This window comes from Apium graveolens, chromosome 6, assembly GCF_009905375.1.
Source record: "Apium graveolens cultivar Ventura chromosome 6, ASM990537v1, whole genome shotgun sequence".
Lineage (NCBI taxonomy): Eukaryota > Viridiplantae > Streptophyta > Magnoliopsida > Apiales > Apiaceae > Apium > Apium graveolens.
Window position 1 is genome coordinate 63,804,541 of NC_133652.1, and position 27,622 is coordinate 63,832,162.

Here is a 27,622-nt window from a genome sequence, read left to right on the forward strand (position 1 = left end):
GGCTCGTTTGTCATAGCCTCAAAAGATCAATTCAATCTGGATACCGGTCAAAGCTGCCATGTGGGACAACTAGATGAATCTTATGAATATAAAAGCTTATGATATAAACTCAACTTTGAGTTTATTTGAGTTTGTTGATTTCTTTAAAAATCAAATTAAATGTATCAATTTGAGATAATTACATTACAACTAGAAAGCTTATGAATAGGGTTAGGGAGTCTTGTGGTGGGGGTTAGTCCCCAGAATTACTATAAATTAAATGACACTCCATCCAATTTAAACATATGAGCTCCCATTTGCAAATGCTGGATTAAATACACGGTGCATTAATAGCAAAGTTGAGGTACATGTAGCATTTCTCTCGAAAAAACTATCTCAAACAATAAGAGTATGAGACCTTTTTCATCAACATGTATAGACAATCTTCCGCACATTTTAACAAATATAGACAATCTTAATTGTATCTAGTAGCAATTAGTGTTGCAATAATTCAAGAGACTGTAGTACTGAAGCATGCCTTTTGAGATAATGGACCACGTTTTGCTAGCTTGGTCAATATATATGACATTGCAACCTTGGCACCTAAGTTTGGGCGACCTCGAGATAAGCAGATGACACCGCCGAGAAGAATCAAACTGTTAGTTATCAGTTTATTGGAAGGTCTTCCTGAAGGACCTGAACACTTCCTGTTGAGTTTATGAACTTGTGGACTATCAGAAGCAGACAATTCTCTATGAGGTAGAGCATTCGGGCTATCTACAGTTCCTACTGCTGACGGGACCTATATTATAAATAGATAGAAACATGAAGCAAATGAAACTCAGACTGGCGAGCAAAAAAAAATAAAATTTCTTACACAAAGAATCTTACTTAAGACAAGATCATGCATCGATACAAGAACAAAAGGGGCAATATATGACATAAACAAAGGAATGGCAATAGAAACAAAACAAAGAAAGAATAAACAACCTTGGCTTGTAATATTGGAGTTGAATTATATGATTTTATGAAAGACTAAATTAAGCAATTCTGCAGATTTATTTGTCTCTGCCAATTCTATCAAAATACACTATCCCCTATTTTCAAGCCCATCAGACGTTCAATAGGAAACCGATAGCACATATGCATAGTAAATATCTGTCATAATAGTTTACTTGTTGAACCAATATTCTTATGAACACTATGAAGGCAGACCAAAAATAAATCAGGTAACTGACTGCCGCATAACATGCATGTTTAGTCCATGTGTTGCACTGAGCCCACAAACCCACATTAGAAAAGCCAGCAATGAAGAAATTATCTTTTACCTTCCGAACATTTGCATTTACAGCTGAACTCATTTGAAGATTGTTGATTGCGGAGTATCTGCGGAGAGCGTCATTCATCTTACAGATATACCGCCAAATGCCTTTAGCAAAAGCAAGCTTTGCCATATCAGGATTCAAACCAGCATCTTCTTGGTGCATCATTCTAATCTCGCATGCATTTCTGCCAGGTACTGTGTGAAACATAAAATGATTCGCATCAGGAAAAGAGAAAAGTAAAACAGTGGCAATCACCACATTATATATATATATATATAAACACATACTGGAAGAGTGACAGATAGCCAAATAAATGGAGTGTGTAGTCATACAGCCAATTCATCTTGTGATGCAAAGAGAAAAAGCTATAAAAACACCCATTTACCCATTAAGAGGGTTTGTAATGATAAGCTGTAACAGAACTACTAACTACTCTGTAGTAGTGTAGCTTTTCAATTGTAATATTAATATTATGTGCTTTATTTTGTTCCCCGGTTAACCAGTGTTTGAGTGGAGGAGTAAGGTAGGGAAGCTTATAACTTAAAAAAAAATACGTGATAGAGAACTACATGAATTAATAGCACTCTAGGTTTTTCCCCACCACTCACTGGCACTAATCCAAAGCTTGCCAGGCTTAAATAAACTCAAATTCAAGTCGTTAATTCTCCTACAGCTCTTACAGACTCCCAAGGGAATTAAAAGAGAGCTGAGAAATTCTGCAACTTTCTGTATAAAGAGGTTGTTGACAAAAAGTTGCACTTACAATAAAGATAGTCATGTAAGGAAAGAACACAGAACCACTTTGCATGATAAACATAGGACGCTGTAAACAAAGCATTTTAGTATATTCCATCTCAATACTGAACTCGGCTGAAACCAAAGACAGTAGATCAACAAGCATTGATCTCCTGCAGCAGTAAAAGGAAAGGATGCTGCGAATAAGCCCATTGAATTTCAACGTATTGAGAAGCTACATTTCAAAATTTTCATTCTTGAATAACCAAACATGGCTGCAGTCAATTATCTATACAAAAAAGTAGCTGCAGTAAAAGGTATTTTGCTTCTATTGGACCTGGAGTTGGTAAAGGTACTGCTGCGGGCCAAGCTGTAGAAGGTATCGCGAGACATCCTGAGGCGGAGGGAAAAATACGATGTACTTTATTGCTTAGTCTAGCCCTACAGCCAATCCAGCAGAGTAATAACGCAAGCGGCCGAAATCAATGGACAATTTAAAATTTCCGAGGTCAAGAACTTATAATAAATTTAATCTACATAAAAGCCCTCCTAAAATGACTCCATAGTCCATCATGCAATCCACAGTACATAAAGAAGTACTCGCATACATCAAACTAAGGAGCATTAAGTCTACTACGTACTTTGTCGTTTAGACCTAGCAATTGAGTTGTGTAGTTAACTTTCGTCTTTCGTGTACCTGGATGGGAAACCCATACAAGGCATGAAATGGATATAGATTCATCTACTTTTGTGTTCCGTTTCGCGTACCTAAAGTCTAAACCCCAATACTAATTTTCATGTCCACTACAAAATTTGCTGGTCTAATGTCGTTATTATAAAGAATAATACATAACTTCCGGAAAAGGAAAATACAATTGTTCACAGTTTAACATGATTATGCTAGAACTTTATTTCCTTCTTTACCTTCTGTGATTTATAAATATTGAAAACTCAAGTCATATTCCATAATTTATGATAATAGTTAGCTTTTTAAATAAACAAATCAATTGTAAAAGAACTCTAAAATGACTTCAATAAACAAAAACAGGAGTAAAAGGGGAATTTAATAACTTGCCTTTCCTTATCATCCATCCAGATCTTAAAAATCTAACACGAACATACTTCTTTTGTCTTGGAGCTAAAGGATGCTCACATTCCTAAAATGATCATATATTATATAAAAGTCAATCAGAAGAAGTTAGATCACAAGATTGATACACCAAAAAGCTGCAAAATCAAGTTAATTAGTAACTAGTAAATTACCAGTTACCACTTAAATATATTTGTAACAAGGAAATACCTAACAAACCACTATTCCAAGTCTCCGATACTTTGAAAGAACGGTTCAAAAAGCTTTGGCTTTGCCCCAAATACAAATTTTATAGAGATCAGAGTAGATAAATACATCTAAATCCCTTGAATCAGGCCACAGATTATGATGCAAGCTGATTAGATGGTTACTTCGCCATTAAAGATCATTTCTCTTGTTCTCACTCCAAATTTACATAATTGAAATTTGAAGTTACACAACTAATTCGAGTATACATCCTTCAACAATGAAATGCATGTAACTCAACTCAGTTAATAGTTAATACTTTCAATTACAAAGTTGTAAGTAACACCGCTATGCCAGATTCTATCAGAAATTTAAAATGTGTATAAGAAAAACAAAATAAATTCAAAAAAACTTCTAGATCAATGAGCTTGTAAAGATATATCTGTGGTTAAAATGTAGGTGATGCCAGTTTAGTGGTCAAAGGCCCACTTACATAGCAATAAATTCTATTTGATAAAATGTTCTCTTATAGAAAAAATATTATACATGTCATCAACTGTATAAACTCAGATTATTTAAATTTCGGCGAAATACCTTACTGATACAATAGTAGGTATCTTCTCCTTTTTCCCACAATCTCCAAGCAAGTACGTATTCCCTCGCGGTAAGAAGTGGAAACTTTTTTATTAAGCGACCAATTTCAACTCCATTTCCTTCACCAACCTGCAAAAGATTTTGCTCAATCACAGTGTTGTCCCACTGCTCCCTGTAATTATTATCCATATAAAAGTCTTTCAGCAACTGCGCAGAGCAGTCCTCAAACACGGTCACACTCATGTATTTTAGAGGACCATCCTGTGAGCAAAAAGGGAACTATGTTGGAGAAACCATGTGCATTTCCAAGCCTCAATCATAAAACTAAAGCACCGGATATTGTATTCTGAATGACGGGACATTTTATAGTATATCCATATTGCACCATGTCATTTTAGTTGTACCAAAATTTGTACACACATGCAGTGAAGGCAGCTAAAAAAACACAGTTAGATATTATCAGTATATGGCTTCTAGGTTGGTAATACCAAATTACAAGCCTATTTCAACTTTGCCCGTCCGTTTGACGTTTCTCAATTATAAAGATATAACTAAACAATTTTAAATTTATGTTTATAGAGTTGAACTACTTAACTTTTATTTACTTAATTTAGTTTTTCACAATTTATAGTTTGGCTCAGACACAAATCATATTGACCCTCATGACATGTAACACCGAGTCCTTTCTTGTCATATCTTTGCTTCTAATAAAATTATGATACATTATCAGACACTGACTTGCAATTTGAACATTCCAAAATAATACCAACTTAAGAAATATAATAAACCTTCAAGTAACGAGTACTCTCTATTGAGTGAGCCAAATAGGCCCAACTAATGTTAGTACTAAAATAGTTATCTCTGTACTTATCAAATCAACATAATTTATTCATTTATCTAATTTGATTATTTCTTAGCCATTATCTACTAATTCCAAGATTAACAAGTGAGTAATTTGATTATTAGTGCAGTCGCTTCAATCCACCTTTGAGATTAACAAGTGAGTAATTTGATTATTTGTGCAGTCGCTTCAATCCACCTTCTCAAAACTATGAAGCTAGTACCACAAGAATAAAGAAAAAGAATCTGCTGTTGGTAGTAATTTTAAAATTCAGACACTGTATAATTCTCCCATCTTCAAAGACAAGCTAGTATGCGATGAAATTCATGGTGGTTATCAACCCTCCTCAATTAAAAAAAAACAGGCTACCTTAACCTAGTCAACCTCCAAAAAAACTTATCCTTAAGGCCTGAACGTAATCCATCTATTCTCAACTTCTAGTACACATGATAAGGACAGATATGAAATAATCCTCACAAAACTAAGAAGTTCCAACTTGAATGCCTTATTTATTTTTTTTTTATTTTTTTTTTTTTGCTAAATAACTTATTGCTAACCTTCTTTTAAACACTAGACGGACGGGGATTTTTACATCTCTCTTATCAAGTACTAAAACATATTCTCAAATCTCAATGGTGGTAATGGTTCTCAAAATTGAATATCTATCATTACAATGGCAATGCTCAAAAACCTGAAGATTGTGTTTGAGAATCGAACTCATTTCAAATAATGGAGTCCAAATGAAATAAATTGAGTTGTCATTTCGAATTCTCAAATTTATGCTTTTATTTGAATGCCTTGAAATTTAATCAAATCCAAACTAATTTGGTTATCCAACAATGTCATCAGTACTAAATCCACAATTAAAAATAATTTCCATGTTCACAAACAAGCCATTATCAATCCCAAGTTAAAAGATTTCTTTTGCATCTTCTGAAAAAAGTATTTATGCTACTATTGAATAAAAACAGTTCTTATTGTTACTCTCCTACTACTGCTCTACTGACAAACTGGTAACTAAAAGTCATTGGTAAATTACCTATACTGGAAACTGCAAATGTTAAATGTAGAAAACAAATCAGCATCTGGACTTAATAGTACTAGCCAAAGTGATATATGATAATATTAGAGTTATCTTAAATCTGTCAAATTTCAAAAGTAATAGATGAAGTGAAGCACAAAAGAATATGGGTGGCCACGTGGATAATTATCCCTAACAAAAAATAAAATCGACTAAAGGTTCTATAATTATCTCTACCACCAGTTTCTAGATAAAGAAATTACCTTAGACTTGCAGCATTTTGCACTATAGGAAAGAAGACTACTACTTTTCTCTATCACATTTTCCCATTTTTCAGTTCCATCATTGAGTCTTCCATCCAAGTTATCGATCAAATTTTTTAGATCTGAATCAGAAATAATGCAAGAACTCCTGCAAACACGAGCACCAGTATTACATGATGCAGCCGTTTTTGAGAGCACATACCGAGTCCACTTCTACCATCATATTATATATATATATAATCAGTACAATATGATATACAAACATCCCCTTAGCCTAATAAATACGCCTAGGATTGGTGTATCACTATAAACCTAGCATCAAAAATACATTTAGCAGTGTGGATATCATTTAGTATTACAATCACAAGCTTACTCTGTAGGTATATAAGAAGCCTAGCAGCATAGTAATAATAATTACAAAAAGAAATAAGAAATGAATTTATATAAACGGTAACATTCCAGTTGGTTCGAGTATCAGAGGCATGTATTTCGAATATATATACACTGTGATTATCTCAATTAATAATAAATCAAGTAATCTAACAAATTTTATATACTTAAGAAGCCTAGCATCATAATAATTATTATAATTGCAATAGAAATGAATTCATATACTTGCAAATGGTTCGAGTATCAGTATAGATCCGTAATCTGAGTCATTTTGCAACATATATGCACTGTAATTTCCTCAATAGAAAACAAATCAAGTAATCTAACAGATTCTAAATGCTTAAAACCCTACTTAAACAAAATTAAAAAACATACAATTAACTATAAAAAATAATAAAATGGAGAATAGAATACAAACCCTAGCTGTGACTGTGACGAGGATTTAACAGAATCGTTGGAGCGAAGAGGAGGTTGAGCAGGGGCAATTCGAGAATTAGAGAAATATAATTTTTGAATCGCGATAATAAATCGATAAATAAGTATGATAAGTATGACGGCGGTAGTATATGTGAGCCATCCACCGGCGATTCTGTTTTCCTGTGACGTTACTTGCAACTTCAGTTTCTCCTCCTCCATTTGTGTTTTATACATACATGATGTGTAAGTATTTATACACGCATGTCAATCTTTACACACTTATCCCTTTCTTTTTGTTTTTTATATCGAGATGACAGTGGCCATAGGAAACTGCGAATATGATTTTAATAGTGACGTCGTTTTACTCAGAAGTTGGATAAGAAAACGACACTTTCGTCGATTTAGAAATTGCGGTGAATCCTGACCAAAATAAAAAGAAATTGTGAAGAAAGGGAAATTTTAGATTATTTGTGGCTGTTACTACGTGGCTACAGAATTTGGGAATATGAATTATTCGATTAACAAAATCGAAATTGTGAATTACATAGTTCAGTTTGAATTTATAGATGGGAGTCTTTGTGATTAGAAATCTACTAAGGTGTCACATATACAATATCACAATAGAATTTCAAAAAACGGACTCTTGAATTTTTAATCTCGTGAATATTCCTTTTTTGCCCGGATGTGCAGCGCGTGGGGGAAAGATTGAGTTTGGAGCGGGATCTCTAGGGAAAGATTGAGTTTTTGGGGCGACGGCAACTATTCTTGGCCGATGATTTTTTTTACGTAATAGGTAAGTCCCATGTGAAGAAAATCATGGGCGAAGGTAAGGTCTCTCTTACTTTTACTTTTATATATCATCGTTTATTATTTTTTTACTTAGAACACATATATTTGTGCACACACATAAGCCGGAGGTATTTTGAGGAAACAACCTCTTCATTATTTGGAATGAGGGTAAGGTTGTATACGCTATACCCTCCCCAGACACTGTCATAGGCGGTATAATTGGGTACGATGATGATGATGATGATGATGAAATTGTGAATTATCAGACATTTTTTAATAAATTAGATGATTTTGATAATTTATCGACGATTTAGTGATTCAGTAATTTATCGATAATTATTAAAAAATCGGTGATTTTTAAGACAAAAATTATTAGGATAAAAAAAATTACGATGTACAAACAAAAACTAAGAAACTAAATCGAGCTCCAAAATTAAAATAAAAAACAACGTAACATGGATAATCATAAAATGTCGTAATTGAATTGGACAGATGCTTGATAGCATTTGCGATATCGACCATAATACTAAATCGACCGATCGAGTAGCCCAACCGAAATCAGATTTTTAATACATTCAAATTATGTTATATATATGCTCGCTCCGTCTCATTCAATACTAGATGTTTCGGTATCAATCAGGGGTGTTCATGGGTCGGGTTGGCCGGGTTGAAAGCGTTTTTATGACTCAACCCAATTAAATCGTTTTGAAAATTTTCGACCCAACCCGTAAAATATAAAATCATAACTCAACTTTACCCGTCGTACATCGATTTTGGTCAGGTTGGGTTGGTTTGAACGGATTGAATGATTATATAAAAAAAAAGTTTCAATACTATACATAATTACTAAGTTCGAATAGTAAAACTTACGATTATAGTACTATTCTTTAAATCTGATTAAATTGAAATTTTAGTACTGTATATCATGTTGTAAATCATATACACATACACGAAATATAACTATAAATGAAAATATTCATATTGTATAATGTACAATTGCATATAATATATAGATTATATTTAAATTATCGAACGAGGCTTAAGTTAAATCATATAATATGCATATAACTGCATATTGTATAAACCATATACTAGTGGAGTACAATTTTTTTAATGTTGGACACGTATTTTAAACTGAATTAAAGTATAATTTCACAATTTACTTTTTAAAGATTTTCATTTTTTGAATTGAACTTTATACATTAAATTTTATTTAGAAAAAAATTTAAAAAAAATATAAAACTATAATAAAGTAGCGTTAAAATGCGTCTAGAACCTCTGTTTCCCAATATATATAAATTGCCGGGATAGAGGAAGTAGCAAATTTCATTATGTAATTATATTATTTTTATATTTTATTGATACGTAAAGCATTGTAATCCTTGGGCCCAAACTATTTACTTGTAAGTTAAAAACTAAATGTGTGACTCAAAGTATCTAAAATGTGTGTTTTGTGTGGTTAAACTAAGGAAGCTAGCAAAAAAAATCAATGGAATGTTTTATCAAAAAAAAAGGTTCAACCGTTAAATTGCCGGAGAAAATATCTCAAATATCACTATTTAAAATAAATAATTTTCAGTATCGCTTTTTGAAAGGATGAACCAAAATATTAATTCAAAACGGAGTAAATGATCCCCAATAACAAAATAATATCAACATCACACTACATGGGGCAGCGTTATGGTGGTAAAATTATTTTTCTTTTATTTTTTAGCTTTTTGTTGTGGATCGTTCTAGGGTCAAAAATACCACATAATATTATATTTTTAATGGTCATATTTAAAATTAATACTTTGAAATTTACTGATATACCTTAATTTAACAATTTTAATTTTTTAGGGTGCAATATTCCCCATATGGATTTTAAAAATATTAAAAAAATGAACAAAAGACACGTTTAATTTAACAATTTAGAATTCACCAATCCCCTTTTACTCGTACAGTCTATGCGAGTTGGGGATGGTAATGTGTTTCGAGTTTTTTAGGACCGATTGGGGAACGGTGTAACACCCCCAAATCCAGGGTCGGGGAACCGGGTTGTCACGAGTTCCATTTTCCTTAATAACACCCAATCTTAATAAACAACCAACTACTGCGTACTATGAGCCCACAATAAACACACACACCACAAGTTATAGTCTCAGAGATGAATACCAAAATAACACAAGTCATTTTATTCCACAATTATAAGTCATTACACATCAAAAGGGTTTCTGAATAAATTTACATATTCTTTGTCATTATTATAATTCACAAATATACATAAATCTGGTACATCAACAGTTGAAACCCTAGCCTATTGGTAGATCCTACCTTAGCTACAGCGGCATCAACGCCTACAGAAAACTGCGGAAAGTTTCCTATCCGCTTGTGAATTGGGAGCTTGGTCCTGTTCATCTTGTCTATCTGTTGTTGTGTGATGAAAGAAGAAAGCAAGGGTGAGCAACAAGCCCACCAAAATAATATGTATAATAATTAACAATATATGAGCATTTTCATACTACTCATGAAAGTCTTAGTCAAGAAGAAACGAACCAAGTTGATATCTTAACGCGACCAAGTCACAAAATATTCAGTATATATGTATATATACTTTTCAAAATCTTGGAAATCCTCTTCCATGCATAATATACATAGAGTTCCAGTTTATAACTGTATAAAAATATTGTTGCAAAGTGATCTCATATATCTAACCTTGTCTCAACGTTTTTCTGAAAATCTTTGTCATGCATAAGATAATCATTGACTAGATATAAGTTGAAAAGATGAAGTTACAAGATACTCCAATATACTTATATCTTTTCCGAATACTACTTGAACTACCACCGTTCATGGTATAATCAGTTTCAAAAGTTCATCACATAGATGAGACTACAAGATAAGACTTGAATAAATTCAATCTTTGAAATATCATTTAAAAAAAATAAAGTTACTACATACTTCATTAATTCCCTATATATATATATACACCTATATATATATCTCATACCTTCCTTGAAACCCTTTATATGAAAAGTATAAATAGAGGTATAAAACCCAATGAATTTGGAAAGAAGAAAAACTTTGGCATAAACCCGATATCTTGCTAATCAGGCAAAGATACCAATAAGTAACCTTTTCTACTATAGATGGATGAATTCCTCGCCGATCATCACCCTGGCCGCATTAGGACCTCACGCTAGACCGTTACCCGGCCACTCACGCGTGGATGGACTGTCACCCAGCCTCTTACACCTTCATAGACCGTACCCCGGCCTGTCGCTTATGCCGACTCAATTAGATGGACTTACTTCCCGAATGTTGGGCAAGTAATCAAATTGTTTTCTCAAAACAGCAACCTCGTTGCGAATATAAAATACACCACAGAGTCGGATCCCTCAGATTTTTGAGCGTGTATTCAAGTCCCCTTCGAAAGGAAGATCTTAAATTTGAAAACGAGTTTTGGGATCCGCTCTAACTTTTAAAATCATTTTGAAGACTCGAAAACATTTTTAAGAATGTTTGGAGTAATGCCGATTTAATAAAATAAATCAGACCCGATATGTTGGAAAATATCTGAATATTATTATTTAAATAATATTCCCATAAAGGATAATATTTATAAAAATAATTGAAGTAGAAGTTTTAAAACTCATACTTGAAACGAATAATAAATAATAAAAGATATACTTATACGAAAGTACGATCCTTATTTGAATAATCGAAAATATGTTTGATTATTATTCAAAACCATCGAATATACCTTATTCGATTAATAGTTATAGAAAACAATATATATATACATATATTATACTCGCGAACATCGACTCCCGGTTTAGAAAAATGTTCACCTTTGGGTCCCCTATACTAAGAGTATACGCAACTACTGCTTATCTCTAGAATATGTATTATGCAGTTTATAAACATTTGAATTGATAATAGAATATCAAGATTACGAAACAGGCATGCATATATATTATATCAACATGCTCCAATATATCGCAAGATTTGCTAATAACAATCATGCACTTATCACAAGATAATGCATATACACATATACATCACAACAACAGTTATACGGGTAGAAAACTTGCCTGAGCATTCCTGGGTAGACTTAAGCTTAGAGTGGGTCTGATAACCTATGAACAACAACATAAGTCGGAATTAAACCACGGTCGTTTAAGAAACTAGACTTTAACCAATTGGACCCTAACGTTCGCTTTTGCGCTTAACGATTCACATAAGTCGCTGGAGTAACCTCGACTCCACTATTTTTATAAAATTAACCATTACGAATTTTAAGGAGACTCTTTCGCGAGTACTTTATCAACTGCCTAATTCACCTTACATAATTGTTTCGTAATCCAATTAGTCTTTTAAGGGCCTTAAACAAGGTTTCAAAGTTAGGCGAGTGGTAAAGGTTCGTTCACGAAACACCGTAACTTAAAATGGTTGTTTCTCCTAAACCTTAAATCGGATCTAAGCGAACGACATATCAAAACGAAGCTTGAAACATAACCTATATAAGCATGGAAGTGGTTAGTTCATAGCAGTGGGTGTTCGGGTCCAACAGTTAATCACAAAACAGTTTAAAGAAAATCGGGCATTACGACGGCTATAACCTAACGATTTCCAAAGTTTAAACTACACCAAATCATCACCAATTCAACAACAATCCAACATCCATCAACAACAAACTAAAAACATTCATCTAAGCACCATTATCATCCAAACAAACCAAACTTAAAACTAAGGGTTCAAGAGTTATACCTTCCTTGGAGAGTGGGTAGTCACTAACAAGCCTCTAGGAACCTTGATCTTTTCTTAATCAACCTTAAGCTTTCATGAAAATCAAGAAAATCAAAGTAAATTACTATTCACTACTATTCATTATCATCTTTGATGAGTGGATTAGCTAAGAAAATCATAGAATCTTAATCTTAAACTCATGGTGTAACTAAGTTATGAAATATAGGATCCAAGGAAACAAACCTTGTAATTTTCCATGGCCTAGAGCTTGAGTTTTGAAAATCTATTTCTTCATTTCTTGAAAAGGTCGAATGAAAGAAGAAAGAAATGGGGGAGAGCTTTCTCTTGCTGGTCTTGCCTTGATATTTGTGAATGCATGGTTGTGGTTAATTATTGGCTAAATATCTTGTTTTCACTTGCTTATGTCATTACTTGCATCACTACTTTGCCACATCTCTCATTCTTGTGGTGTGACGATGTCACCTTGCTTCTAACCACATGTTTTAGCTTATCTTAAAAGCTTCCTTCTCATGCTACTTGCATGTCCTTGCCCTTCTGACGTTTATTTGATTTACGGTTCGCTTAACTCTCGTTCTCGTTGATCGTTTGAGGGATCATATCCGGGATCTTATTACTTGGGCTTCCCTAACCCTCTCTTCATATTTTATAGTCCTTTAATGATCCTTGCTTATAATCCTTGAATTTAAATCCTTTTAATCATATTACCTTATACTCAATTCTTTCGGTATCTGGTGGATTTTCGGGAAAAATCAAAGTGTTCGAATTTGGATTCTGACGACCTTTACATACACTCATTTACTTTATGGAATACTAATACGAACTTCGAATTTCCATAACAGTACTACTATATAGTGTGGTCTAATAATTTTTCTTAATCAACATCATCAGCAAAAGTTACTATTCATCATTGTTTCAAAAATTCCAAAAATTGGGGTTATTACAGTCTCCCCTCCTTAAAAGGATTCTGTCCCCGAATCATATAGAAAACAGTTGGGGATACTTTTCTAGCATTGCGATTTCTAACTCTCAAGTCAATTCTTCCTACATTGTGGTTTTGCCATAAAACTATGACTAGTTTGATAACCATGTTCCTAAGCACTTGCTTCTTTCAATCCATAACCCTTACTGGTTGCTCCATATAGGTCAAGTCTGGTTGCATGTCTATGCGCTCACATTCTCATATATGTCCCATATTCAGATTAAACTTTCTTAACATTGATACGTGGAACGCGATATGGACTTGCTACAGGTTCGGAGTAGGGCTAGTTCATTTGATAATTCCTAATACGTCTTAATATATCCAAGGGTCCAACAAATTATAGTCTTAACTTTCCTTTCTTTTCGAACCTCATCCATCATTCCCAAGGGAATACCTATAACAGCATTAGGTCCCCTACTTCATACACTTTGTCCTTTCATGTCAAATCAGCATACTTCTTAAGTTTATCTTGGGCTACTACCAGTCGTCCTCTGACTAGATCTATTATATCCTTGGTCCTTTGGACCACTGCTAGTCCGAGCATCTTGCGTTCTACAACTTCATCCTAACATAAGGGAGATTGGCATTGTCTTCCCTCAAGGATCTCATAAGGTGACATCTCGATACTGACATACGATCCATTGTCGTAAGAAAACTCAATCTGCGTTAAGTGATCATTCCAAATTCTTTCAAGTCTATTGCACAGACTCTCATCATAGCTTCTAGTATTATAGCTTTTGCCTCTCAATACCCAATCTTTTCTAGTTCGTAATTGTTACTATCTTCCGTACCTAATATTATACTGGTTACACTTTTGCTCGTTAGCGTTCTATAACCTTTTAATAATCGCATCAACCTTAGTATCACGAACGCGTTAGATTCGGAATACCACCATACGGATACCACTTCACCTCTAGCTGCTTCCATCTTCGAAAGCTTGGTCCTTCATATAGAAGTAAAAGAATTTATTGAGAGATCACTATGATCATGAACACTTGTTATATCGCATAGCTAGTACAGAATGTGGCCAGCCTTTAGTACTTGACAAGCAATTAAACAACATGTGGTATCCTACTAGGCTTCTATCACACAGATAGATAGTCATTCGGCAATACCCCCTTCTGGAAGGGTTGTTCTTCTCGATTTACATGAAATGAAAAGAAGAAAGAAAAAGAACGAATTTAAGAGCGTTATATAAAAAAAATACTACCACAAAATATTTGGCTTGGAATCTACCTCTTAACTATGGAGGTGATGTAATATCCGGGATATATCGTGTAATTATCTTTGCTAATAAATAATTAATATATGTGTTCAATATCTATTCTGTGAATTAATTGTTAAGTGTTAAATGTGTTTGGATGTTTAAAAATATTATTAATTGAGTATTTTAATTTTTATATGTCCAAAATAAAATATAGATAATTGTCATATCTTCATAATTATTTTTATGTTGATTTATGAATTTATAAAAATCATATGAAATTTATAAAATCTTTTTCCGGGTATTTAAAATCTATTTTATAAAAGGGGAACTAACCGACGTCATCCGTTGTTACATTTTTGGAACCCGAAACTCTTCTGAGAACTCCTTCCTAACCTAATTGTAATATTCCGAGCATATTCCATGTTTCGACTTTTTCGATCCGGCGTACGGTTTGTCCTGCGCGGGTCCCGGCGTAACATTTTCGATACAATATTCGTTTCGGTAAATCAATAAAACTCGTATTTTCGATAAACGGGAGCTTTTTATTAAACTATCCCAATTATCACCTCGTAGTATGTGTAACCAAGCGCTGAGACCAAGACCACAGTACAAATTGTACTGGTTTGGATAATTATCCCGAAAACCGATACCGTTTGGATCAGTTTTTATAAATAAACGTACCGTTTTGTATCCGGAATGATCCAACGGGATACTAATTTTCCGTAATTATAAATAGCCTTTATTGTATTTTATTTCGTATCAAAATCATTTGCAGTCAGTAATTATATAAATTTCCAGAGAAAATTCATATATTCATAAACCTTTCTGAGAATCAAACCAACAATCGGAGGTGTTACCGGAGTCCGTTTGAAAAGCTCGAGTACTCAATCCAAAGGTCTTGAGGTGTTCTATCAGATTCTGTGTTCCAAATCACTGCAGAAATCAAGGTTTATTTTCTGAAAAATTATTTATTTTCGAATTAATTTTATTAAAAATAAGAATTTTTGTTCGGATGATTTTTTGTATGATTTGATGCTTGCATGTTGTAGAGCTTGTTTTCCTGATGATTTTCATATGTCATACGTCTAAGTTGGAGTTCAATAACATGCTCAAAAATGGGTTTAATTCTCGAATTTTAAAATTAGGGTTTATAACCCGTATGAATGTTTTCAATTGAAATTTGGGGCTTTTTGATTTAGGGGTTATTAGCTGTTGATTTATAGTGGATTATGTTCCTTATGAAATTTGCAATCGATTGGTATATAGCTCGTTAACAGAGGATGTCTGAATCGAAGGGAGTTGTGTTTTGAAAATTCCCGATATTCGCCGGAAACCAGCGATGTTCTTGGCCATTTTCCGGCCAGAACATGGATGATTATTGTGTTTTGATTGCATGAATCAATTCCTGGTTGCCTGAAGATCATATCTAGAGCTTGTGGTGGGGTGAGGATGCCGGGAATGTATTCTCCGGCCATCCCCGAAGTTTTTCCGGCGACCCCTGTAAAATTACAGTTTAGTACCTGAATTATTGGGGAAGAAACAGTTAGGTCCCTGAACTTTCCAGAATTTGCAAAAATAGGATTCCTGTTTTAAAAATATTCAAAAATCATATTTCCTATTTATTTTATTTATAAAAATTCGATTTTAATTTCTGAAAATTCCAAAAATTATTATTTTAATTCCAAAAATTATTTTTAATTCAAAAATAAATCTGAATTAATTAGTTAATTAATTTCAGTTAATTTTTAATTGATTAATTAGTCAATGAATTCGAAAATTAATTGATTTAATTAATTATTAATTGATTTTAATTAATTATTTAATTAGATTTAATTATTTAAAAATGATTTAAAAATTCTGAAAGATAGTTTCGAGCTTTAAAATACTATTTTAAATTGTTTTCAAGGCTCGATAATTATTATGAAATTGTTTTGAAGCCAGAATTGGCCAACCGAACCCTATTTATTACTTCGAAATTGATTCAACGATATGTTTTAATTCCGAAAAATATTTTAAAAATCATTTTAAATATCCGAAAGCCTATTTATGACCCAAGACTTCTTTATAAATGATATATCATTGATTATGTGACGTTTTATGTGTTATATGTGACTTGTTGGTTAACTGTCGGTCTGTATATTCGATATTTACTTGTTTATTTCGTAACTTTCAATCCGTTAATCGGATTTGGGTGAAACAAAGGGTAGATAGAAGTATGTGTCGAATAGAATCGTATGAGTTAAATATTGATATATGCTTATGATATGTGAGCAGAAGAGGCAAGGCGTAGGAAAGGGAAACAGATAGTCAAGGAGTAAGACAGTGGTGATTGAGAGCAAGTGCAGTGTAGTAAGCTAGTACCAGGTAAGTGTTCTGAACTTTCTCGAGATATTGTAGTAATTGATATTCCTGTTTTATATTGCAAGTGCTTTGAAGCACTGAACCCTAAACCTTGATTCCAGTTATTGATCTTGAGCCGTAAACCTGATTCTTTCCAGACTATTGATTGTTGTGTACCCAAATACAAACCTCAAACATACGATACTACTCCACAAATACATACAAACTAACTATTACCCACTGAACCAAATTGCTTACACATTCAAACCATTGTATCTTATGCTTTGAAAGATCAAATCCTTGGAACCCTGAAATGTTGATTCCTTTGTTATCCAATTCTTTCATTACCTAACAGCCAAGCTTTGGAAATGCCATATTGATCTTTACGCAGATTGAAACCATTTTCATTATTGAACGTCCAATGTTGTTAATGATCCTGTTTATTGTTTATTACTGCTTATTCTGTTATTATGGTAGAATTGGATTGTTTTTATAAAATTTTGGACCAGATTCGTGGTCAGACCATATAATGGTCAAGTTAGGCCAATGTGTGCCTTGGATCCAGTAGTTAGAGCAGTGTTGTGTGCTTTGCTCGGGGTTAGTGTGTGACTGATCAGCAGCCTAACCTTGGATTTTAAAATAAAAATATAATATCCAATTCTAGATCATAATCCATTGTTCACTTGATATCATAACCATATTTCCCTGATGATCATTATTCTCAGTTTTATCATTGTGACTTGCTGAGCTAGTTAGCTCATTTGTGCGATGTTGTTTATGTTCTTTTCCAATTAAGAAGGAACCGGTTGGTACCGAGGATCCCCAGTCCAGCGCGAGAGCTAGGGGTTTAGGTTGATCAAGTTGAGCTAGTAGGCTTCTTTTGGAATAATTTTAAGTTTGTAAAAAGTTTGTAATAATATTTAGTACTCAGTTCTGAGTTGGATAGCTGGGATTTGAACGGTTTGTAATATAAGTAAGTGTGGTTGGCTTGTGTGCATACTTTAACCTGTTGAGATCCGTGGTAGTTGGTAAGTAGGGTCACTGCATATTATTATTATTATCTTTATTATTGTTATAAGCAGGTTATAAATAGTGTGTGTGGACCCCAAACTTCTGACCCGAGTTTGGAGGGCGCCACAGGTTTATCAAAGGAGAATGAAACATATGTATGGATATATCTCAACATCAAGTATTATTGCATCGTATTTCATATGCCTAAATTTTTTTGCTATTCCGTCCATCATTCTATGGACCTAGCTCTTGCTCGAGCTTATACACAATCACCCTTGAAACTCCCTTGACAGCGAAAATCGAATCTGGGATTTCATTCTAGACCTCATCGTTACTAGAATCCATTTCTATACCGCAACCTTCTTCATATAGTATTACTACTCTTTATCGATAAGAAGGAATAAATATATCATAGGTAAATGTTCGGCTTAATTGGTCTATCATTAATAACTTATACATCACCACGACTCGATTAGTTGTACTCAATCTCAACATCCATTCCAATACAACTCTCACGAGTGTAATCGGCTCATTACTCGCAGAATCATTGCTGCATTACTATGGTCCACCGCTGACCTACTGTAGTCATTCGTTTGCCTTAGAATCTTAATAGCTAATCATACGGAGTCCATACCTGCCGTATCAAAATCTTCTAAGGAGGTAGCATAATCACCATTTGTGATCCATAAAGAACACTCCTGATCCTGATGTACATACATGACATGAAGCAGATAAAATTGCAGAAGAGTTTCAATGAAAGCAACGATAGCAGGCTAATACCATTATTAACTATATGTCTTCATTAGGAGACATGAAGCTCAAAGGTTCATTTTGTCCTTTCGTAACATGGTCCTGGCTTATCTCAAGATAGGACCTTCTAAGATAGGTAGCCCGCTCACAGCGCTACCTGAATTAAATCTTTACTAAACTATTATTACGGTTGAGTATCGCACAATCATCAGAAGGAATGTCAATCTTTCACACCATAATACAACTTTCATGGCTTTAACCATCATTACTGTATTCCTCTGGAACGAGCGCCTATAATTGCTCTCTTACAATTAGAGTGTCGGCCACCTCATTGGCCTTTCTTGATAGTAATAGTTCCTTATAATCAATGTCTTTTGAACGATCTCTAACTAAATTTTCTACCTCATTTCCAATCAGTGCTTGTGTGAAGATGTTTTTCCTTAAAATATGGTGAGTAAAAAAAAATCACCATTTTTCCATAAGTTATTTCCTCGGTTTTTAGAGGTTAACATTGTCATGACTGACTCTCGATCATACTTAGGACGTCTCTTATCTTGGGTCCTTCTTGTTTTCACCAATATCGACCTTCAATGGGTCGATCCATACTTTCTTATGGTTCATCACGTGCCCACCTGGCATTATTATAATTACGTCATATTTCCTTTATCAAAATTTCTATTCTTCAGAACTTTGAATATTACCTTTCTCCTTGTAAAACCTCTAAGGTTATCCTTAAATCCTTCATCATGTACTCCCTAGGTACAGGGTATATCAAAATACCATTTACTAATACTAGAACCATTGTCTATATAGTTCTGAAAACTTCTTCCACTAGTCTTTAAAGGTTGTTGTTACCTTAATCCTTTCAATTCATACTGTCAAAACTCATATTGTCCCTATTATGGGTAAAATGCCAATCCTTTATGCATTCCCCTAGGGTTCATCTCAATTTATCGAGGTTTTATCCTTAATTCCTCCTTTAAAAAGGTACTTACACTTTTCCATTGATAAATCAAGTCATCTATCCCTGATAAAGGTATCTTATTCAATAATTCCCACCTCGATAGTCTATACTTAGTTTCATGGGTAACATCATTTTCCTAACTGAGGTCAATCCATGTGGCCTCCGAAAGATAACAACAGTTATTCACTTTTCTTTCCTGATTTGGTAATGATAACAGGGATGTTCTGGAAGATATTGGTCGTGTTCAATGTGAACTTTTTAGTTCTAACTATTCATTTATCTCCATCATTTATCTCAACCGTCATCTCAATGTTGGGATATCTTTTATACCTGGCGTCTCCCTTTCTGGGTATCAAGCCACCGATCTTACATACACTTCACATTCTTGAAGGTCACTTCCTTCATCACATTTTCCTAATATCTTGTTATCCTGTCTCTTTAGTCCATCAGTGTTTCCTTATTAATCTATCGGTCTATCTCAAAGTTTTATCGAATACTCCCAACTTAGAGGGGATTAATTATACGTATCGCTTACGCCTTCAAACCTTGACTTTATCTCATGATCAGTCACCATCGCGCTGATGATGACACACTTTTCTATTTCTATTACTACGATCTTTTAGGTTTCCTCATACCCAACTCCCTTATCATTCCTCAAACTCTATTGCCTTTATATTCCTTTTCACTTCAGTTTCTTTTTATTTTCCTTTCTATTACAATCATTTCATGAACCCACTAATCATTGACTTCAAACATCGTGTCTGTTAGATATATTTGATAATGTCATGGCTAATATGATTTATGTTTAGTTTTCAGATCTTAATTAACAGGACAAATCAGTACTTAACTGGGAATCAGTACTTATACTGGAAGACAGGACTTAAGGATATCAGTACTTATATTATCAGGAGATAATCATCAGAAGTTGGATATCAGAACTTAAGTGCTGAAGGACAATCAGATAAGGATAGTAGCTGATTAAAGGAAAGAAGATTGAGATAAACATAAGAAGAGATATGCATGAAGAAGGAGTTCCGTAAAGAATGGAATACTTGGAAGAAAAGATATCTGATTGATATATTTTAGGAAGCAGAATTATATTCCATATCAATTAGCGATTATCTTGTAACTGTGTAATATATAAACACAGACATAGGGTTTACACTACGAGTGTTATCATATTCGAGAAGATTATTCATTGTAACCCTAACAGCTCTCGTGATATTTGTTCATCACTGAGAGGTAACAGTTCCATACTGTAACAGAGTTTATTGTTTCAATAAAGTTTGTTTTCTGTTACTTAAGATATTAAAGTTCGATTTGATTGTATTTTACACTGTATTCACCCCCTCTACAGTGTGTGTGACCAAACAAGTGGTATCAGACATTTTCTGTTAACACACATACAGTTAAAGATCCAAACACAATCATGTCTGACACAGAAACTCCAACTAAGCCTACCAAAACTGAAGAACCTCCAAAGACACAAATCCAAAGTCGGTATGAAACCATCAGAGTTCCCATACTGAGACCATCTAAATATGCCATATGGAAGGTGAGGATGACCATGTTTCTGGAAGCTACAGATCCAGAACATCTTGATAGAATCAAGGAAGGGCCTCACAAACCAACCAAGCTCGCTGTTGCAGTTGCAGGTGAGGCAGCAAAGACTGTACCAAAGGAAAAGAGTGATTATACTGCTGAAGATATCGCATCAATTGCTAAGGATGCTAAGGTACGACACTTACTGTATAGTGCCATTGATAATGTAATGTCAAACAGGGTAATTAACTGCAAGACTGCTAAGGAGATATGGGATGCTCTGGAAATAAGGTGTCAGGGAACTGATACAATTAAGAAGAACAGGAAGACAATACTCACTCAAGAGTATGAACACTTTGACTCAAAGGCTAATGAATCATTGACTGATTTATATGATAGATTTGTCAAACTCTTGAATGATCTGTCACTGGTTAATAAGGAGTATGATCTTGAAGATTCAAACCTTAAATTCCTGTTAGCTCTTCCTGAATGTTGGGATTTGAAGGCAACAACAATAAGAGACAATTACAATCTTGATGAAACAACTCTTGATGAAATTTATGGAATACTCAAGACTCATGAACTTGAGATGGAACAAAGAAGCAAGAGGAAAGGAGGAAAGTCAAGGACAGTTGCTCTTAAGGCTGAAGAAGAATCCCCCAAGGCAGCTACCTCAAGGAAAGACAAGGGTAAAGCTCTGTTCACAAAGTCTAAAACTGAGTCATCAAGTTCTGAAAGTGATGATGACTCAGATTCTGAAAGCTTGCCTGAGACTGATGCTGATGAGGAGATGATGAAGCTGTGTGCTCTTATGGTGAAAGAGATCACAAAGATTGCATACAGGAAGTTCAGGTAGGGAAAGAAGTTTTCTAGGAAAGGCATAAGTTCTGATAAGAAGAATTTCAGAAGATCTGAAGGCAGAGGAGGAAAGTCTGATAGAGGAGATTATACCAATGTCAAATGCTATAACTGTGGTGAGAAAGGCCACATATCTCCTGATTGCAAGAAGGTAAAGGGTGACAAAGGCAAGGCTCTTGTCACAAAGCAGAAAAGCTGGACAGACACCTCAGACTCTGAAAGTGAGGAGAACTATGCGTTGATGGCAAATGCTGATAAAGAAAGTGCTGAGAGCAGTTCTGAAGCTGCTGAAACAAAGGTACCTCAGACTACTTATGCTTTTCATACTGATGATATTAATGAGTTGAGAAGATATCTTAAAACCATGTTTGTTAGTTTTAGAGATCAAACTTTAACATGTGAAAAATTAACTTCTGAAAATCTTGCTTTTAAGAAAAGAAATGATTTATTAGAAAAAGAGTTAGTTATGTTCCATCAAACTCAGAAGGATAGAGATGATGCTTTTTATGTTAGGGATGAAGTGCTAAAAATAAATGAATCTCTAAAAACTGAGTTAGAAAAGGAAAGAGAGATAATCAGGACTTGGACTAACTCTGGCAGAACAATTCAAAATTTGCTAAGTAGTGAAAATTGGAAAGAGGGCTTAGGTTATGGAGAGGATAAGAATGATAAAGGAACTGTAGAAATTAAGCCTGTTGTTAAGCAAAAGCCAAAGTTAAAACCTGTTAAGTTTGTAACTGTAAAGTCTGATAATGATAAATCAGAAGTTAGAGAGAGATTAACTTCTGACAAACTAAAACAGGAAAAAACAGCTGAAGTAAACATAGGCTTAATGACAAAGAAGCAGCTTAAGCATAAGCTGAAAGATGTTAAGAATGTAAACAAGGTAAAATCACCTAGGAAAAATAGGAATGGAAAGGAAGGTGTGAATAAAAGCAATGATTATAAACCTGTTCCTGATGCTCCTAGGAAAACATGTCATAACTGTGGAAGTTCTAACCATCTGACTTCTTTTTGCAGGAAGAATAAGAACATTAACTCCTTACCTTCAAAATCAGGAGTTAAGAGTCAGTCTGTTAGATATAAACCACCGAATCCTCGTTTTCATTGTGGTAGTTTATGGCATTCCATTTATACTTGTAAGGAATATCATAGCTTGTACTATGATTATTATCAATTAAAACCTTCTTTGAAGAAAGTTTCCATTGTTCCTTCTAGTGTAAATTCTGATTCAAAGTCTGATAGTGTAAGATCTGATAAGAAAAATGTAAACATAAACTCTGATGCTAAATTTGCTGTAAATGTTAACAAACTTGATAAGGCCAAAGGATCCAAGCAAGTCCGGGTCCTTAAAACTAATCATTAGTGGTCTTTGTGATTGCAGGGCAACAGAAAAAATATTCTAGTTCTGGACAGTGGATGTTCAGGACATATGACTGGAAATAAAGCCCTGCTATCAGACTTTGTGGAGAAAGCTGGCCCAAGTGTTTCTTATGGAGATGGCAACATTGGAAAAACATTGGGATATGGCAATATCAATCTTGGGAATGTCATCATTAAAGAAGTAGCTCTGGTCTCAGGACTTAAACACAATCTGCTGAGTATAAGTCAAATCTGTGACAGAGGTTATCATGTTGATTTCTTTGAAGAACACTGTGAAGTTGTGAGTAAATCTAAAGGCAAAGTTGTTCTAAAAGGATACAGGTGTGGTAACATTTATGAAGCTAAGCTTTCAACAAGTACTGATGGTTCTGCAATCTGTCTGATGAGTAGAGCATCAATTGAAGAAAGCTGGAATTGGCACAAGAAACTCTCTCATTTAAATTTCAACAATATAAATGAGCTGGTCAAGAAAGATCTTGTGAGAGGACTGCCAAAGTCAGTATTTGCTCCTGATGGCCTTTGTGATTCTTTTCAGAAGGCCAAACAAAGAAAATCTTCATTCAAGAGCAAGACTGAATCATCAATTCTTGAGCCTTATCATCTACTACATGTTGATCTATTTGGTCCAGTAAATGTCATGTCTATTGCAAAGAAAAAATATGCATTGGTCATAGTGGATGAGTTCACTAGATACACATGGGTGTATTTCTTGCACACAAAAAGTGAAACTGCATCTATCTTGATTGATCATGTCAAACATCTGGATAAATTGGTCAAAGATTCTGTGAAAACAATAAGGAGTGATAATGGCACTGAGTTCAAGAATTTGATAATGGAAGAGTTCTGCAAAAACCATGGAATTAAGCAGGAATTTTCTGCTCCTGGAACTCCACAGCAAAATGGAGTTGTTGAAAGGAAGAATAGAACTGTCATTGAAGTTGCACGTACAATGCTTGAAGAAGCAAAGCTTCCAACCTATTTCTGGGCTGAAGCTGTGCAGACTGCTTGTTTTACTCAAAATGCAACACTCATTAACAAGCAAGGAAAAACACCATATGAGATGGTGAAGAAAAAGAAGCCAAATCTGAAGTACTTTCATGTATTTGGATGCAAGTGTTTTGTTCTCAAGACTCATCCTGAACAGCTATCCAAGTTTGATCTAAAAGCTGATGAAGGAATTTTTGTTGGATATCCACTTTCCACAAAAGCCTTCAGAGTCTATAATTTGAGAACAAAAGTGGTAATGGAATCTATCAATGTCTCTTTTGATGACAAGAAGATTACTGGTCTTGAAGATTTTATTGATCATAATCAGTTGAGATTTAAAAATGAAGACTCAAATTCTGATACTGAAAATACTGACAGTCTAAGTCCTGATACTATAAAATCTGATGGATTAAACTCTGATGTTATTGAAACTATGATGACTACGCCAAAGAAAGATGCACCTATGCAGGGGGAGCATACTCAAGATCATACCACATCTCAAGAAACATCAAAACATACATCTGGCTCTTCAAGTTCTGATTCGTCAAGTTCTGATAAGCCAAGTTCTGATAGTGCTGAAATTCTAAATTCTGAAGAATCCAACTCAGAGAACATAGTTTCAGGGGGAGCATCAGAAAATGAAAATGAAGACAGCATGGATCATGGAGGAGCATCCAGTTCTAGAGAAAACCTTCCATCTGCAAGGAAGTGGACAAAATCACATACACCTGATTTGATAATTGGAAATCCGGATGCAGGTGTCAGAACTAGAACAGGTACTTCAAACGAAGGTATTTACAATTCTTTTCTCTCTCAGACTGAGCCAAAGAAAGTGGAAGAAGCTCTTCAAGATGCTGATTGGGTGCAAGCATTGCAGGAAGAGTTAAATGAATTTGAAAGAAACAAAGTCTGGACCCTAGTGCCAAGACCAAAGAATAGATCTGTTGTTCGTACAAAGTGGGTATTCAGAAACAAAACTGACAGTGATGGCATAATTACAAGGAATAAGGCAAGGCTGGTTGCAAAAGGATATTCTCAATAGGAGGGAATTGGTTATGATGAAACATTTGCACCAGTTGCTAGGTTAGAAGCCATAAGGATATTTTTGGCTTATGCTGCTCACAAAAAGTTTACTGTCTTTCAAATGGATGTGAAAAGTGCTTTTCTTAATGGAGAATTAGAGGAGGAAGTATATGTTGAACAACCTCCAGGCTTTGTAGATTCCAAACATCCAGATTATGTATACAGGCTTGATAAAGCACTTTATGGACTTAAGCAAGCTCCTAGAGCATGGTATGAGACTTTAGCTCAGTTTCTTCTGGAAAGTGGATTCAACAGAGGAACAATAGACAAAACACTGTTCTACCTCAACCATGGAAATGACTTACTTCTGGTCCAGATTTATGTTGATGATATCATTTTTGGGTCTACAAATGACAGACTTTGCAAGAAGTTTGCCAAACTGATGCAGTCAAGGTATCAGATGAGTATGATGGGGGAACTTAGCTATTTTATGGGCCTTCAAGTCAAGCAGAATGAAGAAGGCACTTTTATTTGTCAAACTAAGTACACCAGAAACTTGCTGAAGAAATTTGGAATGCAAGATTGTTCAAGTGCATCCACTCTCATGGCCACTGCAACAAAACTGGATAAGGATACTGGTAAATCAGTAGATGTTACTGATTACAGAGGTATAATTGGCTCTCTACTCTATCTAACTGCTAGTAGACCTGATATCATGTATGCTACCTGTCTTTGTGCAAGATTTCAAGCAGATCCAAGAGAACCTCACTTAACAGCTGTGAAAAGAATTTTCAAGTATCTTAAAGGAACAGCTGATCTGGGATTGTGGTATCCTAGAGAATCAGATTTTAAACTAATAGGTTACTCAGATGCAGATTTTGCAGGTTGCAAAATTGACAGGAAAAGCACAAGTGGAAGCTGCCAATTTCTTGGAGGCAGATTGGTTTCTTGGTTCAGCAAGAAACAAAAGTCAATTTCCACATCAACTGCAGAAGCAGAGTATATTGCTGCAGGAAGCTGTTGTGCACAGATTCTTTGGATGAAGAATCAGTTACTGGATTATGGGTTAACATATTTCAAAATCCCTATTTACTGTGATAATCAAAGTTCTATTGCTATGACAGGTAATCCAGTTCAACACTCTATGACAAAGCACATCAGCATCAGGTATCACTTCATCAGGGAACATGTGGATGAAGGTACAGTGGAATTGCACTTTGTTCCAACAGATCAACAACTAGCAGTTATCTTCACAAAACCATTGTGTGAAACCACTTTTACAAGATTGGTAAATGAACTTGGAATGGTTTCAGGTTCTTTCTCTAAATCTGCTTAGTTTTGTTCTATTATATCAGACTTTATGATCAGTATTTACAGAATTTAATCTCTTTGTGTATTCTGTGCTTAATTGACAAATGTGTTTAAGTACTGACTGTTGTCTGATATATGTTTCTAAACTCTGATAAGTGATATGTCTGTTTAAGTAACTATTCAATCCTATGAGGATAACTGTGCTAGATGCTGACCTAGTAGTCTTCAATAAATAAAGGATCCCATATAAGAAGTAATTATTTCTGTGGAAATCTATTGACACAAGCAAATTCTGATAATTGAGCTTAGTTGAGTTTACTTTTTCTATCTTATTACTAAGTCACAAATTAGAATAATGCTACTCATCTGTTAAGTTCTGATACTAGTAAATCTGCTGAATGCACTAAGTGCTGATAAACCTCACTTATCAAAAGAAAAAGCAAAAGGATCAAAGAATAAAATCAGGTACTCCTTTGAGATCTAGAGTAAAAATGTGGAAGGGACAACCCAAGTGCATTGCTGGTATTAAGTAATATGCATCAAAAAAACAACTAAAATATTTTCTTGGTGACTTTTCACACTCTATGATTACTGGAGAAATACTCTGATAATAGCATAAATTCTGATAAGCAGTCGTGACTCACTTACACTGAGAAGCCACTGTGAAATGGACTTTAAAAAGATGCATAAAATTAGCACAAAATAGTTGAGGTGGACTCAAGCATGAACTCATTCATCAGTAGGTTTCAGGATAATGACAGCTCTTTAGCAAAGTTTTAGTTATGCCTTATTTCTAAGATGTACTGAAGTGAATCAGACTTTACTTTTTGTCTGATATTTAGCTTAATGCACACACTAATCACTCCATATGAATGATGAAAATTACTG

At 34.4% G+C, this 27,622-nt stretch overlaps 1 protein-coding gene across 2 annotated transcripts; it reads right to left on the minus strand.

Annotated features, from left to right (window-relative positions):
- Positions 1-306: 306 nt before the first annotated feature.
- Positions 307-7,159, minus strand: LOC141664247 (uncharacterized). Of its 2 annotated transcripts, none has more exons than XM_074470161.1 (6): positions 6,843-7,159; positions 6,035-6,182; positions 3,910-4,038; positions 3,115-3,196; positions 1,308-1,498; positions 307-781 (listed from the first exon to the last, which is right to left on the minus strand). In XM_074470161.1, the coding sequence occupies exons 1-6, from the start codon at positions 7,073-7,075 to the stop codon at positions 491-493; spliced, it is 1,074 nt and encodes a 357-aa protein (XP_074326262.1). In that variant the 5' UTR covers positions 7,076-7,159; the 3' UTR covers positions 307-490. The 2 variants fall into 2 exon arrangements, with proteins under 2 accessions (XP_074326262.1, XP_074326261.1); XM_074470160.1 differs by having other exon boundaries at positions 3,910-4,170; positions 6,843-7,158.
- Between the last annotated feature and the right edge of the window lie 20,463 nt (positions 7,160-27,622).

What these genes read in the sequence shown, in the direction of transcription:
- LOC141664247 (XM_074470160.1), bottom strand. Translation starts at nt 7,075, where the DNA reads ATGTATAAAACACAAATGGAGGAGGAGAAACTGAAGTTGCAAGTAACG. An exon ending in TCGTCACAGTCACAGCTAGG is followed by an intron (nt 6,183 to 6,842) that starts GTTTGTATTCTA and finishes TCGTGTTTGCAG; the next exon opens with GAGTTCTTGCATTATTTCTG. An exon ending in CAAAATGCTGCAAGTCTAAG is followed by an intron (nt 4,171 to 6,034) that starts GTAATTTCTTTA and finishes TTTTGCTCACAG; the next exon opens with GATGGTCCTCTAAAATACAT.